This window comes from Rhyacophila brunnea, unplaced genomic scaffold (assembly GCF_057557595.1).
Source record: "Rhyacophila brunnea isolate RB1 unplaced genomic scaffold, BYU_Rbru_1.0 scaffold_88, whole genome shotgun sequence".
Lineage (NCBI taxonomy): Eukaryota > Metazoa > Arthropoda > Insecta > Trichoptera > Rhyacophilidae > Rhyacophila > Rhyacophila brunnea.
The window spans coordinates 1,386,500-1,405,708 of NW_028233359.1; the positions used below are offsets into that span (position 1 = coordinate 1,386,500).

The window sequence follows — 19,209 nt, forward strand, 5'->3', positions numbered from 1 at the left end:
ATGCATCGAAAACTGGAACAATACTCGCGAGGCATTAGTAAACCATCTCCAATATATTATATTATCTATATCAAGTTAGACTTGACGACAATCGTCCAAGGCGACAACTTTCATGAAGAGTTTCAAGTCATCAGCAAACAACATAAACATAAACATAGCATTTTTAATTACCAATGCTATGTCATTAATAAAAAAAACGTGAACAGCAATGGCCCCAAGTTTGAGCCATGAGGCACACCAGAAAATGTTTTAAATGTCTGTGACTGATAGAGGCCGTATGTTTTCCAATGATAACTCCGTACCACTCTTATGAATAGGAGTATCCTTCGACATCATCCATGCTTCCGGAAAGATACCCGTCCCCATTGTCCAGTTGAATATATATGAAAGTGGCATTTGACAGAGTCAATACAGCCCTTTAAAAAAAATGTTGGAACATCTTATGCGGTCACTAAGAGCGAGAATTCTTAATTTTTTTAATAAAATCTAAACACGTCACCCTCATCAATTGTCAACAGAAGATATCAACGGATTGGGCACCGCATGATCGTTTATCTACATATATATGAACGCGACAAACAAGTATGTCTAAACGCGACCATTCATGCAGCGTCTCGAGACAATGGTGTCGCGTGTGAAACGGCTCTAAGATTAAAACATGTATTGCTAATTCCAACCTTCGATATAAGACTGTACCGAGGGAAGAGAAATAACAAATTATACAATTGAGCGAACCTGATGTATTGGCCTGTATTCTGAATAAGAACAACCCGGCTTAGGATCTTCAACATCACATAAAGCCTCCCCCAAACCAAAGCGAATATTCGCGGCGAATATTCGCAGCGAATTATTCGCCAATCAAGCTCGTATTGGCTTACGGGACAGAGCACGCTTGCGCGACCGCCTTGCGTCTTGAGTGCGAATTTGCAGCGAATATTCGCTGCGATTTTCGGGAACTCTGTCGACAGCGAATTTATTCGCGGCGGACAATTTCGCCAAGGGAATTAGTAAAATCAAAATGGCGAAGACATTTAGCAGCTGATCGAGTTGGTCCGGAAATATCCAATCCTTTATAATTTCTCTGACAGTGACTACAAAACATAAGAAAGAAAGATAAGATATGGGATGAAATTTGCAGGGAAATTGTTGAAAATGGTATGAAGGTCGTCATAATAATATCTTTTATCTTTGTCTAACCAAAGTATGTAAAGTTTTTTGACAGGATGAATACGCTATTATAAATAAATAACTTGAATCTAAGGTCCCGATATTTAAAAAATACATATTATTAATTTGCGTCATGCACAGCCTTTAATAACAGAAACTTTATAACTTTGATTGTTAGTGCACTGACAGTTCTAACTTATTGCGATCGTTTGACGTTTTGGTTTCGACTTTCGAGCAGTCATATCAATAATGTTATACTTAATTAGGTATCATTTACAATACCTACTTCAATCATATTCGGTATCGGTCACGTAAATACCCATTTTATATTCGTTGATAATATTTTTTTAGGTTAGATAGGTAGTCTTTAAGATTATTTTTTTGCATCTAACATTATGCAGCATAGCATTTCTATTGTAGCTAAAGATATAATATACATATAGGTAGATAAGTAGGTACTCCATGTCGTCATTGTGGTATTTTGTAAGGTTTTAGACCAAAAACCTTACATACTACTTACTATCGGGTTATTTACAGTAGGACATACCTAGGTTGTGTTTGTTTTTTGATCTCAAGAGACCTCAATCACAAAAACGATATTATGTACCTATATACCTACTAGGTATATATTTCCTTCATTATGTATAGGTATATTGAGCTAATAAACTGGTTTTGCCCAGTGCCGACCGCGAACCAAGATAATATCTACATGTTCCATGTACCTACCTAACATAACCAATGTTTTCTGTTTCACATTAATTTGTATACCTACCTACAAACATTTTAAACTTAATTGAGATGTTCTTAAACTTCTGTTCATGTATTATTATGTAGGTAGGTATATCTTGGTCTGCATTAGGCAATAAGATTAATAATTTTATGTGCATGTAAATATAAAGGTCAGGTACCTCCTCTAAGTACATAATATTATATTATCATCATGGATACCTACCTGAATGATGTTGGAGATATACTAATGCTTTGTGATGAATTTAATTTTAGCAAAGATCTTCAACCTTTCAATGTAGGTACAAAGCACCAGAAGAAATTAAAAATGAAACCCCCGGCATTAACAGGAATAAAATAATATTTCATCATAAACATCAGTCGGGGTCATTCCACTGCTAGATGAAAGCCTCTTCTAGCTCCTTCTACTATTTTCGGTCTCTAGTTCTTCGCTGCTACATACTTTTATTGTACTTCACGTGAACAAAGAGATCAACTAAGTGAAGTGTCAATCAACAAAAGTGGCATTTGTGCACAATGTTAATGAATTTTCCAAAACATTAAGTGTGATAATATAATATACAAGGATGAATAAGGCGTGGGCGAGGGCCAAGGTCCATTTTATGATTCCTCTATTGATCTACCTATTTTTATTAAGAAAAATGTTTGCCGTAGAATGGGGTGAATACTGAATAGACCCTTTTTAAAATTTCTATTTTTCTGCTACACATTATTCGGACAAATATGAATGACTTAAAACCTGTTTCTATGGACATAATCATACTCTAAAATATTTTTCAACTACCATTTATTATCAAACAGCCAATTTTGTGTGATGTCTCTTTCTATCCAGCGTTGGGGTGATTATAGACATGGCGGGTGGATAGAATCGAATAATGGTAATTTCCTAATGTTAAAAATGTAATTAAGTTCCTACTGTACATTACAAATTTATGTAGGTACATTTAAGTATGTAAATCAAAATCAAAAATATAAATTTAAATGTTATACAACACAGTATCATGTAAGTATTTAAAAAAACATATACTTACATAAACATCTATTTATCCAAGAATTATTTGATACTTGAATCTGTATTTTATATACCATATTCGATGGATGTATGTGGTGTATTTTGTAAAATATTTGGTACGTATTTATTATTTAACTAAGCGTATTTAATTTGCTACGTGACCTGTAGCTCTTTTATAATCACAAATTATTGTTGAATATTCCGAAAATGAGTTTATGTGCCGAAACAGCTGTCAAGGTAAATGACTCAGTTAAAGTAGAATTAACAAAAATAACTATATTTCAAAACCATTATAATCCATCTACCATATAAACACCATTTCAAGTAATAAAGAAATAAAAAGTCACCTAATTAAATAATATTATACTAGAAAAAATATACTATCTATATACCCACTTAATTTTCATTTAAAGTTGTAAAACGCCCGGTTACTAAATAGAGGAAGGACAGAGTCTTCTGGCACGACCGAATCACATTGGAACGGTGTTATTGTCATTTGAAAGTAACAATACTGACACCTAAATGAGTCGCCTGCACTGCCAGAATCATCTGAACCCTGTCTACCTATCTATATACAATTTATTGTTATTTTTTTTCATATTTGTCCATTTTATTACAATATCGTGTTACTTTTAAAGCTCATTGTAATTCTAATAATTACTTATATAAATATTTTTCTTGTATTCTGTGCAAAAATGATTATTAAAACTTTCTTAACCTAAACCAAGTATTTTTTATTGAATGATCCTGCAAAAATATTCAAGTACAGTTAAGTGACATATTTTGTTTTGGTGTAGGTATAAGCCATAAATAAATATACATAAATTATATTTAATATATACATGTATACTGTATGTATAGCCACGGTTGGTCTTGCATTTGTTGCTGTAGCTATGCGATCTGGTGTGGTCCATTATCCAAAAACACTCAATCACATCCCTGGTCAAACAGCGGGCAGCCGTGTAGTGAGTCTGGCTGGCCTATGGTGGCACTAGAATGATTTCAACATACACAGTATGTTAATTTGAATATGTTTTCGACTGAAAGTTGTAAAAATATTAGAAATCAGGATTTAAATAATTAAAAAACTGTTTCATTAAATATCATATTCATACCTATGCAAAATTTTGATTCCTTTGAAGTACCTATACAAAATACGGATGAATATAAACCAAACAAAAATATTTGTTACTGGTACTGCCATAGTAAAGTAAAGTTTAACATACTTCCCTAATAGAACAAAATTCCCAATTCTTGTCGTTCTGTAGATGTTTCATTTCAGTTTTTACCAACGATCCACTAAATATGAATTGGTCATAAACACTCAAAGGAAATCTGGCACTCACTGCCAGAATGTCCATGTCAGATACCTGCATAAAAATAAATGTCATGTTATGATATTATACGTAGGTAATGAATGTGAATGTATCAGAAACAACATAGATTTTATTACGAATTTCACATTTACAGAAAATTTTCTGCGCTCATTTTTGAAAGTCTCCAAGTATGACGGGTATATTCGCACATGGGTGCAGTTAATGCACCCAATGATTTTCGGGAAACCTGCCCTTTCTTGAAGTCTGAAATTAAAAAATATTTTTACCGACACAAAATAATATTCCCGTTAAATTCTTATTGAGTAGGTAGGTAATTTACTTGTTGTGTCTATGCGCAGTTACTCTAGTTACATGACATGTACATTGTAATATTGTATAAATTGATCAGAGGGTATCAACACAACACTAAAGACTGTCAGCGCTGTATGGCGACTGTATGTAAGTATTACTAAGCACTGCTATTATAGCATCGGACACGTTTCCTATGCATCTGCTTACTGATGCCTGGCTCATTGCGCAGAAGACTTGGCCTACCCGTTTTTGGTACGCTCCCTCTGCGTAGAAACGCAAAATAGTCAAAACCTACAATAATTCAAATAAAGGAGACATGTTATTTCAATAGCATATTACCTTCAAATCCTGTTAACCCTTCATGGTAAATGCTTATTTATAATATGTGCAGTTATGAAACTGAGTAAATCTATCTTACCTATGAGCCATGGCAATCTTGCCCGGTCATAAAGTAAGGTTATATTAAATGTCGATGTAATTTGTCACACGCCATCTCATTATATCTTCAGCGTGTAATAAGCATTCAGAAGACGTGTACATTTTGTCAACAAACAACTGTCACTTTGACATTCGTATATGTATTTAGTCTATGGCTGCTTCCAATGCTGCAACCTTGTTTCAGATAATTAAAATACACTTTACGCAAAGTGGGTAAAAGTTGTAGCAATTCTGAAAGCGCTATAGTGTACGTATATTTTTCATATTTAATTCATAAAAATGATAGAATATTTGGCGTAAAATATTAATATTATTTACAATTTTAAATCTGGCGCGTAAATAAAATTATTTAGTTTATGGCTGCGTCACTGACGCTTTGGTGTGGGGCCAAACGCGAAATTCGCATCAAATCCAAGCGGTAGCGACAGAGACAGCGAGGGCGTTGCGAATTCGCTGCGAATATTCGCTTTGGTTTGGAGGAGGCTTAATGGGTCTATTTCATCTTCAATAGTCTCGCGCTTGATGACGGATAGTTGATCATCCGTCTCAGGTTTTATATTAGAGAGGTCCGCTAAAAGATACTGAAAGAAATATTATGGTTAACACAGTAAAACCACTTTCACTTGAATGACTAATACTTATAGTCAAAATGAATTAGAAGATAACCTGCCCTAACCCAAATGTATCGTAGCTGTCAAAATGTATATTCGAGTTATTTTTTAATTCAACGTTTAATGTCATTGTATGTCTCCACGGAGTTTGTAAAAAAGCAACATATTATAATAATATATTAATCGTTGTTAATCACAATACAGAGTGATTGTAAAAGAAATCTGTTTCCAAAAACTAACCTCGAAATTGCAACTTGAAACGTCGGCATTCTCCTGCTTTATATGAGTGCGAACTTCCGGGTTGATTGGGTAGGTAGTCTGCGTATCAAACAAAGGCTTGCCTTCTGTATCAGATTGTTCTCCATCACATTCTCGCTTTACGTCCATTTTAATGGAAAATATGTCAGGAATAACGTGACAAACAGGATCCATTCAAGGTACATTAATTTAAGAGAAGTGTTGCCGCAATACGTAATCATTTATTATGTATGGCCGAAATACTGAATTGTCTGTATCGTGGATGCGATTAAACAATAAACTGTGTTTTAATAGATTTAAGTTTTGTACTATTCTATTTGACTAGGTAGTTTTCTACCACTCGGGTTTTGCCTTTCGATATTTTCAAGCACTACACGTATTCACCAATGGCAAATACACACTTACAGCGTAGGTAGGTATACTGTTACACCCATGACTATTGGGACTCTCCCGATAGTCTTAATTACCTACGTAATTATTAGGTGTAACCATGTCACCTGACCTCCTAGTCAACAATGGGCGTACGTACGTCCAAAATGCCTTGATTAACTGTCAAAATGTTCAACATGTACTTCACACGTAAGAATTATTGTTTATCTAATTATAATAATAGTACCTACCTACCTATGTCAGGGAAGAATGTGATTGTGCCGAATAAAATAAACGAAAGCCAAAGAACTTAATATTCAGGAGTAGGTAGGTATGTAAAAAGAAAAGATGGCATCACTGCTCAATGTAAAAAGAGTAGGTACAATAGAAAAAATGGGTAGGTAGGTACATAGTTGCGGGAGGACGTGGTATTGAGTTCGCGAATTCCCGCGCTAAAAACTTAACAATAAATGAATTCAGATAATAAATAATTAATAAATAGATTAAGCGATATAATACACATTAGGAATATAACAATATAAGATTAATTTGGATACTGTTAAACATAAGTTTCTATGTGAAAATAACCGTTAAAATAAAAAGCCACGTGTTCAACAACGAAAGACATTTAATTTTTGTGAATCCCGGGTCCGGGATATCTCAATACCTACACTGTTATTTTTAACCTATATAGTAATTCAATTAGTACAATAGTGTCCCTACTTTATTGCCTACCCATTTAGGATCACGTAGTAGGTAAGTATAATAACGAACAAGACATTGTCAAAGGGCCATGTCTTTTGAGTTTGCCTTGTCTATCCGTGCATGGTGCAAATCACACCCAATGTATGTGTACCCGGCTCAAAATACGTGTGGCATATTTTGGTTTGTATTGCACTGACAGATTTATGTTCTTTTACCATGTTGAAGATTAATATTGTATTTAACAACGGCAGTAGAAGAAAACTTTTTAAATAGAATAAATGCAGACGGGCCCTTTTGCCATTTGAAAACCGAGATGCGCTGATCTCGTTATGATTGAGAAAATACTGATGATTATTTTCACTCCATTGTTTTATTTTCACAACAAAACATACATAATTATTATTGAAGTGTGTCACCGTGTCAATGTACCTATTAATATATAATATTAATTTTTCACGGAAAATACTTCTTCAGTATTGCGGCAACACTTTTCTAAGATCCTGTCTGTCACGTAACACGTTGCTTCTGGAATATCTACCCTTAATATGGATGTAAAGCGAGAATGTGATGGAGAACACTCCGATATAGAAGGCAAGCCTTTGTTTGACACGCTGACTAGCCATCCAAATAACCCGAACCCTCGCATTCATGTAACGCAAGAGAATGCGGACGTTTCAAGTTGCAATTTCGAGGTTAGTTTTTGGAAACTATATTATTTTAAAATAACGTTAGATTGAGAATAACAACGATTACTTTAATATTATAAACTGCGGCTTTTTTTACAAACTATGTAGGAACATAAGGTGACATTAAACTTTGTTTTAAAAAATTACATGTTTATACAATTTGACAGGATATAGATGACAGGTGATATTATAGGTTAGGTTTGTTTATCTACTAATTATTGTTAAATATAAATATTATACAATGTTATATGGTGATTACGAGACCCGAAACTGTTTTCACCGTGTTTACAAAATGTAATAATGCTTCTTTCAGTCCCTTAATATGGCGGACCCCTCTAATATAAAATCTGAGACAGATGATCAACCAGCTGTAGTCAAGCGCGAGATAATTGAAGATATAACACACCCATTATATAATGATGAATACCCTCAACCGGGTTGTTCATATTCAGATTACAGGCCAATACATCAGGTATGTTTAATTGTACGTAGATATATGTGCCGTTTTCTTCCCTCGATACCGTCTTATATTGAAGGTTCGAATTTTTAATGCGTCTTTGAAACTTCATAAGGAACTATTATATTATAATTCGGTCAAACATGTTTAATTTATTGATTTCGGAGTAGATTCGAGTTATTGGCGATTGCTAAAACAGATATTTTGAGACAGTATCGAGTAGGTATATAAATCTTTAGTTAAATCACGTAAGTATATTTAAATAATAAGATTTATACATCACAATCATTCGAATGTAAAGCAATAATTATTGCGATTATCTAAAATTGCGATCAATTGTATGGTGAATAAAATTAATCGCCCGTGAGTCCTTTTTAGATAGGTAGGTAATACAAGGTAAGCCTATTGTCTATAAAAAAAACTACTTGCAGCCGTAAAATACGTGAAATGGGGTGAGAATAGACCAATTCTATTTTCAAAACTTTTTGTAACAAATTAATGTTGTAAGCATCAAATTTTACTAAATTATCTACTATTCTGCATGACAACATAAATTTAGGCGTTCGTAAACAGTTTTATAGGTCAAAACTGGCGCACTGCGCATGCGTTATAAGTAAACCGTAATAGTTTAAGATTTAACGTTTATTTCACTATACCAGCAAACTTCAAACCATTTTCTGACCATCAGAAGTGGTCTGAAACGTCAAACCACTTGTCACGATATGTCAATGTAATAACTGTCCAGACAGGACCTAACATAAAAATGATAGTTATTTATTATATTTCGTACCTATGTTATTTTCTCGACATTTACGATTAAGAAAAATTGATATTCTTCTGCATACATATAAATCGTGAGATTTTCATATTAATATTTTAAACATTTACACAGTAGGAGTTCAGTAGAATTTGTTAGGCATATTATAGCTTAGTAACTGATACCTTTTATTCATTAGTAACCATATGCGCACAATAAACCGCTTGTGGTCGTATTGTCCCATAATTTCACCCAAATTTTCTATGCATTGAGTTCGATTCGATATCATCACTTGTTTGGTATTTAGTGAGAGTCGCTAGTCGTAGTGCGGGTCGTTACTCGACCGAAAAATTACAACAGAATGGATTGAAACGACTAAATGATTTATTAGTACTAAAAAATACTGAATGGACATTAATGTATGGTCGATTAAACTGCGATGAATTGTATGATAGCATCTGATATCTCTGAAAGACAGTCTGCGCAGTCGTTTGGTGAAATTGAAGTGCAAGAAATGGACATCAAAAAGGAAATGCGCTTGCTTTTGCAATAGAAGTCCGTCTGAGGTTGAATAGAGCTTCATTTTCCGATAATAATTTTGTTTGCAACGTGTGTTATAATTTTTTTTCATCTGCGCACATTTTGAAGTACTATCAACGTATGCATGATGCGTCGCTGACTTTCGATAAAGTGGCTTTTCCATGTGACCCAAGCAGTCACTTGTATGAAAAGTTTGATGCGTCGACGTTTGCAAGTGATTCACAGGTAACTCATATAACACACATGCTCATTTGATTATTGTTGTTAGGTATATAATGCAGTGGCGCACCTAGGGGGGGGGGGGCAAGGGGCCCTGGCACCCCCCAAACATGAAAATTATCTGAATGATTTTAAACATTGAAATTGAAATTAAAAGCCAATAAACTATACCTTTGGGCTTAGACAAATAAAAACATGGCAAAAAATGATTTGTAATTCTCCAGCACCCTTTTTAGAAAAATTTCTTAAATTTTTAAGGTTTTTCTAGAAACCCAATCCCTAATGGAACTGTCAAAAAATTTTCGGTGTCCACCCGAATTCCGGAGTGGTGTACGTCAAGGCTGAGGAGGGCTGACAGGGCTCTAGCCTGGGGGCCCGGGCTGTGGGGGCCCGGCGTGTCGGGTTGACCAGATAAGTTAGATAAACACACATTATAAATCAGCTTTAATAGTAAAAAAAAATCGCCTGCGGCGCTATTATACTTCATGACGGTGAACATTTACAATTATATAATTGTGCAATATATTTTTTGATTATTATGTGTCCATACTCGACAGCTCCATTATTAAAGTAGATGTATTAAAAATCGCCAATAATTCACTACCCTTAATTAAAGTACCCTTAATTTGAACTAAAACACAATTTGAAAAACGTTAATGTAGTGTTTCACACTGCCTTTAATCTTAGCGGTAGGTAGGGGGCCCGCCAAATATCCTAGCCTGAGGGCCCATTTCAGGATGTGGGGACCATGGTGTAGGTACACCGAGTGCAATAGAGAAAAGACCGATGAGCGAGAAATAAGCTGTGAAGAAGAAAAACAGCCTATGTGACTAATTTACATTCTCCTCCTTGGGCCCCTCCCAATATTAAATCCTGGGTGCGCTACTGATATAATGCATTATATATTGTCATCTGTATACTATACTTATATATTTTTTTTATTTATACTACAAAATGGCTATCATCCAGCGGCAAAGGGTTTACACAGGTTGCTAATATCCAACATAAAAATAGTACACACAAAAGTTCGTCGTCCGTATTTACGAATTTGTTTTCATTGAACTAAGAAAAAAGTATTTTACTGATGCTAGTTTTTAAAATTTAACAAAAACCCTGCGAAACCAAGCCATAATATGTTATTAAATCATACAGAATTTTGGATCATTTATAGATGGAAGAATATTTTTTATTAATTTTGGTTTGGTATAGGCAAGGCTTAATGCATTTTAAAAAACTAACCCAGCCATCTGTAATATGTACTCGTAATTGAACTAAAACGAACAAGTATGACCGCAAGAGTGCACTATTTTGTCGGATTGCCCATAACAATGGAATGTCGTTGCGTAATTATACATTCACCTGGCAAATTAAGTCATTCAAAGTGACGTTACCCCGGTCCTAATAAAACCACAAGGGCGTTATATTCTCAATCGGTCCTGCCCTTAGACCAGATTAAAAACCCCTGCTTTAGGCTAGCTCAGCTCTAAGTCGGAGGGGTAGTCAAATAAAAGTCCTTATCGACACGTTCGAACACACCGCAACAATATTGTTATATTAATAGTTTGAAATCGCCACCTAATAATAGGATGACGTCAGGATCCTTTAGATTCGCGTACATACGAATTCGTCAACTGTCGGAGCAGAAATGCATAAACTTTAATGCAGAAATGCTTTATTTCTTGAAATGTCCAAACAAAATCGGTCAAATAGGATGTTTATGGTAAAACGGTTTTCTAGGCATCGAAAATGGATATTATTTGATAATTTACACAGATGGCATTGGCTATATCGAAATAGTTTGAAATGTCGCAAATTTGCGACACTATGCAGTAGAGGGTTAATCTGAGTTCGTTCCGCACCCACGTGCGCGAAACGTCAAAAAGAACAGCTGACAATTCAAGTTCCATATTACCGCGATTACGTACCGAATTGTGGCAATCGTAATATAGATCGCGGACCTATTCAAATCAAAAGTCTTTGTAGTTATGATTTTTATTATTTATTGAAATATTCTTTCATAAAATAAATTTATTATAATTAATTTTTATCAGATATCTTAACACTACATTTTATTTACTGACAAATCGACAATATTTAGTTTTATAAACTTTTTTTAGTTACTCAATTTTATTGATAACTATTCATATTCATTTTTATATTTATTTATTTAATTACACACGTCACACAGATTCACGAGGTGAGAGTCAACGTCCTCTAGATTGAGGGTTATTGATTTTAGCACTTAAGTCCTCGCAAGGGTACTGTAAACCGGTTGCCATGCGTGGCTCATGATGAATGATGTCATCGTAAAGTGATGCAATTGTTTACATCAAACGCGAAGTAATCGAAATAATTACAATTTCGTTACACTTTAAATGCCTCTCGAACTCAATTCGTGGCAAAAGCTTTCTCACGGAAAACTAATAAATGCATTGAATGCGCAACTATTTACGCAGTTAAATCTCGGCTTTTCTCCCGAGTGGGTATTTTCAACTTTTTGTCCGCAGAGGAACTGATACGACGTTCCCCTGCGGCTTATACTTTCCCACTACTTTATTAAAAATTTTAACTCGACAGCCTGGACGCTGTCGAAAAAAATGACAACATTTCTGGCGAATCACTCTCCAGCTATATGATGACATTTACGTTTAATTTTATACTGCACGCCAATTGATCGAAAATTCAGCCAATCAAATGCTATAAAAATGTCATATTCTACTTAAGATTTTACATTGCCCGAAATAGATTAGCAACGTTATTGGTTTTATTTTCTGGCGCGAATTCAAAATATTATGTACCTACGCAAAATTATTTTATAAAATGCAAAGAAGATTATAGTTATAAATTAGCTTTAGTTAACAGCATTTAGCTAATGATATCGCCTAAGGTGTTCACATAGATTTTTTTATTTTTAACCTCAATTTCTAGACTTTTTATTTACTTACATTTTTCTTATAAGACCATTTAGTCTACCTGAAAGAAATCATCCATACTTCACTCTGAGTAGCTGTACGTCAGGTCTCGAGGTAGGCCGCGTATTCCAACGTGGAATCGACATTCTCGATCGGACCAAAATAGTTGTGACGTCATAAAATCGTCGCGAAAAATTCTCGCTGAAGGCGCGCATTTTTGTGGTCGTGTCAATAGGCGACCAATTATTGAAAAAAGAGCTCTGGGAGACCCTTTCTGGCTAATTTTAATGCTGATACTGTTACATAATATTAACAATGTTGTTATTTTTAGAAGTGTGAAAACGGTATGATGAATATTAAGTATGAGTATAATGATGAGGGAGTTATCATCAAAGAAGAATTTGTTGAGAATGCAATCCACCATATTGATGATGAATTTACTCAACCTTGCTGCTCTAATCTACAATACAAGCCATTCGACCAGGTATGTTTAATTATAAATGACTTTTTAATGTCTGATTTAATTAAACTTTAAATTGTAAAAAAGATTACAAGTTAAATTTAAATATTTCTTTTTCGAAAATTCGACCTTCTTACAATAACATTTGAAAATGATTTCGGGCATAAGGCCTTAGTATTCTTAACTAAGCAAATTCTGGGCGCCCAATTTGGACTACTTTTATTAATGCACTGCCGGTCGTATAGTACGTGAAATGTTGGCTTCTAATACGTTAAATACTGCTGCTTTATCAGCATGTACCAGTGACTTCACGAAGCCTTACAGTAAGTAATCCAGAGATATAACATTGCACAAGCTTGTATGCCAATTGTCAGGTCCATTTCTCAAAATCAAGTGATCTTTAATACTTAATTTAAATAAAACGTTGGTTGCGATGGCTGGATGGCACATCCTGTTGAAATTAAATCACTGTTCTTTCGAATAAATCCATATTTAAATCATAATAATCATGGTATGACAAGGACTTCCATTGACCTTGACGTGAGATTTCGCACTATTTTTGAAGAATTATGCGTCGATGCCACCAGCGTGTAAACCGCATAAAACGGTGCATTTTTGTGGATGTAATGAATACGAGGGAGTCTTCTAGATTGGTGTTATTCAGTGTGGACGATTTTCCTTATTAACAAACCCGTTAAGAAAAAATGAACCTCATCGCTAAACGCAATTTTGCTCTAAAATGCAGTTATCTATAAGTTGTGTAAATCAACAATAGCTTTCTGAGTAAATTTGAATAATTTATTAGAGTTGTTCATGCGTGGTTCTATTCTTGAAGATTTGCCAGACTGTATATACTGATCATTAGGTATGCTTACATACTGTAGCTTAAAGTTTAGAATATATCTTTATTTAGCTACATATTTTTCCGACTTACACGCGGCGTAAATGAAAACTGCCATTCTTCGTGGGATTCATTTGTGTGTCTGATAATTTTCTTAAAAATCGAAGGCATCCATTTTTTGTTCTCCCAAGGTGCACAACTTACCTGCCATTGGTAATGGAAATTGGGATGGCAATAAGTTTGTACAACCAAATCACATCAGATATTGACATATTTCACCTGCGTCAGAATGAGTATATGTGGACATTGTTTTATAAATTCTTAAAATAGGGTCTGCTTAGCTCATTCGGTGACTTCCTTATTATTAAATTTTTTTAACGTCTTAACTTATTCTACTGTTTTAATGGTCATCTATTTCTTTTCTTAAATATATATGTAATACTCTTTTATTAATATTATTTTTCTTCTAGATGACATGTTGTAAACGTCTAATATTAATAATTTGTAATTTTTACATTATCCAAAAAAAAAAAATTAATCATATATGTCAACTAGTGAGCGTAGTGTAACGTATCGGTTTGAAAGAAAATCACTTAACAAACGACATGGTACGAGGGTGGGTCAATAATTCCTTAGAAAAAAGCATAAAAACAGTTTCTCAACATAATCTCCTTGGAGCTCAATACACTTGGTTACACGTTTCTCATTTTTTTTTAAACCGTCAGAAAAATAAGTTTTCGGAAAGTCCTCAAAATAAGCATTTGTCCGATCGATGACTTCTTCATTTGAAAAAAAACGTTGTCCACTTAGCCATTTTTTTAAGTTTGGGAAAAGGAAAAAGTCACTGGGGGGCTAAATCTGGCGAATACGGTGGGTGGTCGACCAATTCGAACTTCAATTCTTCAATTTTAGCCATTGATCGTAAACATGTGTGAACACGGGCATTGTCCTGATGAAAGAGGATTTTTTTCCTGTTTAAATGAGGTCGTTTTTCTTCAATTTTGTTTTTTAGCTGGTCCAATAAAGATGCATAATAATCCCCTGTTATTGTTTTTCCTTTTTCCAAATAGTCAACGAAAATAATTCCACGTGCATCCCAAAATACAGTAGCCATAACCTTACCAGCTGATTTTACGGTTTTCGCCTTCTTTGGACATGGTTCGCCTTTCGCAATCCACTGCTTTGACTGTTCTTTCGTCTCGGGAGTATAGTGGTGTATCCATGTTTCATCTACAGTCACAAAGCGACGAAAAAATTCATCCGAATTGCGTTGCATGAGCGACAACAGGGCTTTAGAGGCCACCACCCTATTGCGTTTATTGTCGACTGTGAGCAAACGCGGCACCCATCTTGCAGAAATTTTTTTCATGCCCACTTTGTCATGTAAAATAGAAATGACGCTACCTTTTGAGATCCCTGTAACCTCAATTATCTCACTCAACTTTAATCTTCGGTTACTTAACACCATATCGTGGATTTTATTGATCATTTCTGGTGTAGTCACCTCTACAGGACGTCCTGAGCGTGGTTCATCCTTTGTTGATGTACGACCACGTTTAAATTCATTTAACCAGTTATAAATAGTTGCAAGTGAAGGAGCAGATGTGCCGTGAACTAAATCCAACTCATTTTTTATTTCCTTTGCTGTTAACCCTTTTATATTAAAATGTTTAATAACAGCTCTAAACTCAATTTTCTCCATTTTTTGTAAACAAGCAAATTTTTTTTTAAATGTACGAGAAACACACAACAACCCGACCAATCTGATTGAAACTTCGCAGCATACTGAATCGGTAGTGCCGCTGCATGAAAACAAACCGCTTACAGTACTAGTCGCGCCACCTGTCGGCTTTTCTAAGGACTTATTGACCCACCCTCGTATCAGTGCTATATTAGGAAACATTGGAACATATTAAGTATATTTTATTGATATTTTTTACATAGTATTGCTTTGAATATATTAATATTCCTATTCTTTTTGTAGATTTCTACCCGGAAGTGTTTTGCAGTACGTAAGAGTAAACCATTGGATATCGTTAAAAAAGATACGGTTGACAATGACCCAAGTAACAACAAAATTGCACATGCAATCAATGAAAACATAAAATTGATGTTGCAGCATTCGGAAATAACCATCGTTGAACAGAACATCAAATATGAATTTAAGAAATTATACTTGCCAAAGGAGGTTCGAATTAAGTTGAAAAGAGTTACATATTTTCCACGTAACTTTATTTGTAACAATTGTTCTGGAGTGTTTGAAACCGTAAAACATCTAAATCATCACTACGTTTCATGCATGAAGTCTCAGCATCTTAAGTCATACATGACACATACTGGTAAAAAAAGACATCAATGCGATGTATGTTTAAAAAAATACATCAACAATAGTGTACTCAAGAGACATAAAATGACACATACTGGGGAAAAACCACATCGGTGTGATGTGTGTTTTAAAAAATTTATAACAATAAGTATACTCAAAACACATAAAATGACACACACTGGCGAAAAACCATATCAATGCGATGTGTGTTGTAAAAAATTCATCAACAATAGTGAACTCAAACGACATCAAATGACACATACTGGTGAAAAACCATATCAGTGCGATGTGTGTTTTAAAAAGTGCAAATCAATTAGTTATCTCAAAATACATAAAATGACACATACTGGTGAAAAACCACATCAATGCGATGTGTGTTTTAAATATTTTCGGCGAATCGATATTTTAAAAAATCATAAAATGACACATACTGGTGAATACCCACATCAGTGCGATGTGTGCTTTAAAAAATTCATCACAAAAAGTAAACTCAAAACACATAAAATGATACACACTGGTGAAAAACCACATCAATGCGATGTGTGTTGTAAAAAATTCATCAATAATAATGAACTCAGAAGACATAAAATGACACATACTGGTGAAAAAACACATCAGTGCGATGTGTGTTTTAAAAAGTGCAACTCAAATAGTGATCTCAAAATACATAAAATGACACATACTGGTGAAAAACCACATCAATGCGATGTGTGTTTTAAAAGTTTTCGGCGAATCAATCTTTTAAAAAGTCATAAAATGATACATACTGGTGAAAAACCACATCAGTGCGATGTGTGTTTTAAAAAATTCAGAATTATTAATGCTCTTAAATATCATAAAATAACTCATACTGGTGAAAAACCACATCAATGCGATCTGTGCTTTAAAAAATTTCTGAATAATGGTTCTCTCAAAATACATAAAATGACACACACTGGTGAAAAACCACATCAATGCGATGTGTGTTTTAAAAATTTTCGGCGAATCAATCTTTTAAAAAATCATAAAATGACACATACTGGTGAAAAACCACATCAGTGCGATGTGTGTTTTAAAAAATTCAGACAAATTAATGCTCTAAAATATCATAAAATGACTCATACTGGTGAAAAACCACATCAATGCGATATGTGTTTTGAAAAATTTCCAGATATTGGTGCTCTCAAAAGACATAAAATGATACATACTGGTGACAAACTACTTTAAGACTAGAATTATTATTTTAAAATTATTAGAAGTTGGAAATTAACCACACCGATTTATCGGATTGTGTACATGTATATTTTCATAATTACCCACTTAAAAATATGCTGACATGTAAATTAGGATTTTATTAGTTTTATGTTCTATCATTTTATTTAGAAATTTGATAAAAAAAGTTAACTAGATATATTATTGTTGGATTTGCTCATAAATATGATAAATAAAATTTTGTATACTTACTGATCGTTGCTGTTTTCTATGTACTTCACCATGTCATTGATTACTCAGTGATGGGGCATAGTGCAAGAACAATTTTGTACTACTTACGTAGGTCCATCGCCGCGTCTCGCGATATGTGAGACAAACAGCGCATAGATCTCTTATGTAGCATCGCTGCGGGGAAAGGTACGGTCATCCATGGTGAAGGAACTCATGAGGTCTCGCGATAGGTTTGTTTTCGATGTTTTTATATTCAGTATTAAAAAAAAATATTCTATGTATATTGATTTTTTTTAATATTTTTGTTTTGAAAATGTAGTTTGCAGCCCTGTTATATTATAAGGTTTGGATTATAAAAATTGGTATTACTATTGTATATTATTCTTTCATTATAATCCACTGTAAATTAACATAATAATCACATAATACTTTATAATTAAAAAGTTTAAATACCTATTATATTGTTATTATTAATTGGCGCCACAACCCGGTGTGGATCTTGGCTGCCTCACAAAGATGTTTCATAAAATTATTTTTACGCGAAATGGATGTTAACCATTTTGCTCAACCAAAAGGTGCATCCTCTGGATTCAAACATACATTAAAAGTCAATATGTGAATTTTGTCAGGCCTAGGTTTGAACCCGAGACCCTCGACTTACCGCGCGGATACATTATTACTCGGCCATTGCGGACGCTTATATTACAGCAGTTTTTATTATTGTTCAGAGTCCAACAAGAGTCGATTTCAGTGACATCCCTAGATAAAATGCCGCCCCTAGGCAGCGCTAGAATGCCGCTCCATTTTTATACAGTATTTTTTTATCATCCCTTCATGAATTAGATATTCACTTATCTGATAAAAGTGTATACCTAGCGTCCAAAACACGAGAGCCATTACTCTTATGAAGATGTTCCTATTAAATATGCTTACCAAGTCGTTTAAATATAAAAAATATGTAATGGTAAATATTATAAAACAATGAAGTTGGAAAATGGAAGTGTGAGAACTGCATATCGTCACTGTTATGGCAGAAAACACTTATTCGAAACAAATGACATAGGTATTGAGTTAGTTATACTAATATGTTCCATATTTCAAACATTACCGTCTGGAAATATTCTTAATAAATCATCATCATCAGCCGGGGTATTTCCACTGCTGGATGAAGGCCTCCCCAAGCTTTTACGAACTCTCTCGGTCCTGTGTCGTTTGCTGCGACGTATTTCCGCCGAACTTTACCAGTTAGTCAATCCAGCGGCTTTTAGGGCGACCATGTGGCCGTTTCGTACCCCTTGGGTACCATTGGATGACGGCATTTGTCCAGCAGCCGTCCTTTTGGCGAGCAATGTGCCCAGCTTATCTCCATTTCTGCTGTTTGGCAACGTCTATTACATCGCGTACTCTTGTCTGCTTCTCTTAATAAATAAACAATCTTTATTTTAAAGTCATCCTTTTTACGATTACTTAATAAACTCACATGATGGACCATTTCAAACATTTTAACAACTTCAAAGTCAATTTACTCAAAACTAGTATTCTTTAGTTAGTGTGTTCTGCCAGAACAGAGACGATATTATGATGTAGGTATTTAACAAAACGGGTTTCAAATTCAATAAACCTTATTAGATACATAAGGCGATGAATATATTAC

The 19,209-nt window shown here is 34.3% G+C and overlaps 1 protein-coding gene and 1 long non-coding RNA gene across 2 annotated transcripts in view; one reads left to right on the top strand and one right to left on the bottom strand.

The window, feature by feature from the left end:
* Nucleotides 1-6,061, bottom strand: part of LOC147063766 (uncharacterized) — a 76,702-nt gene extending 70,641 nt beyond the window's left edge. The window contains exon 1 of the mRNA XM_085959343.1: nucleotides 5,844-6,061. Coding sequence (XP_085815469.1) covers nucleotides 5,844-6,035 — 192 coding nt within the window. The 5' untranslated portion in view covers nucleotides 6,036-6,061. The remainder of the gene's footprint in view (nucleotides 1-5,843) is intronic.
* A 1,360-nt stretch (nucleotides 6,062-7,421) lies between these two features.
* On the top strand, nucleotides 7,422-17,578 carry LOC147063769 (uncharacterized). Its single transcript, XR_015072047.1, has 4 exons — nucleotides 7,422-7,627; nucleotides 7,935-8,093; nucleotides 12,838-12,990; nucleotides 15,792-17,578. It is a non-coding gene; the product is annotated as an uncharacterized LOC147063769 (long non-coding RNA).
* The last annotated feature ends 1,631 nt before the right edge of the window (nucleotides 17,579-19,209 follow it).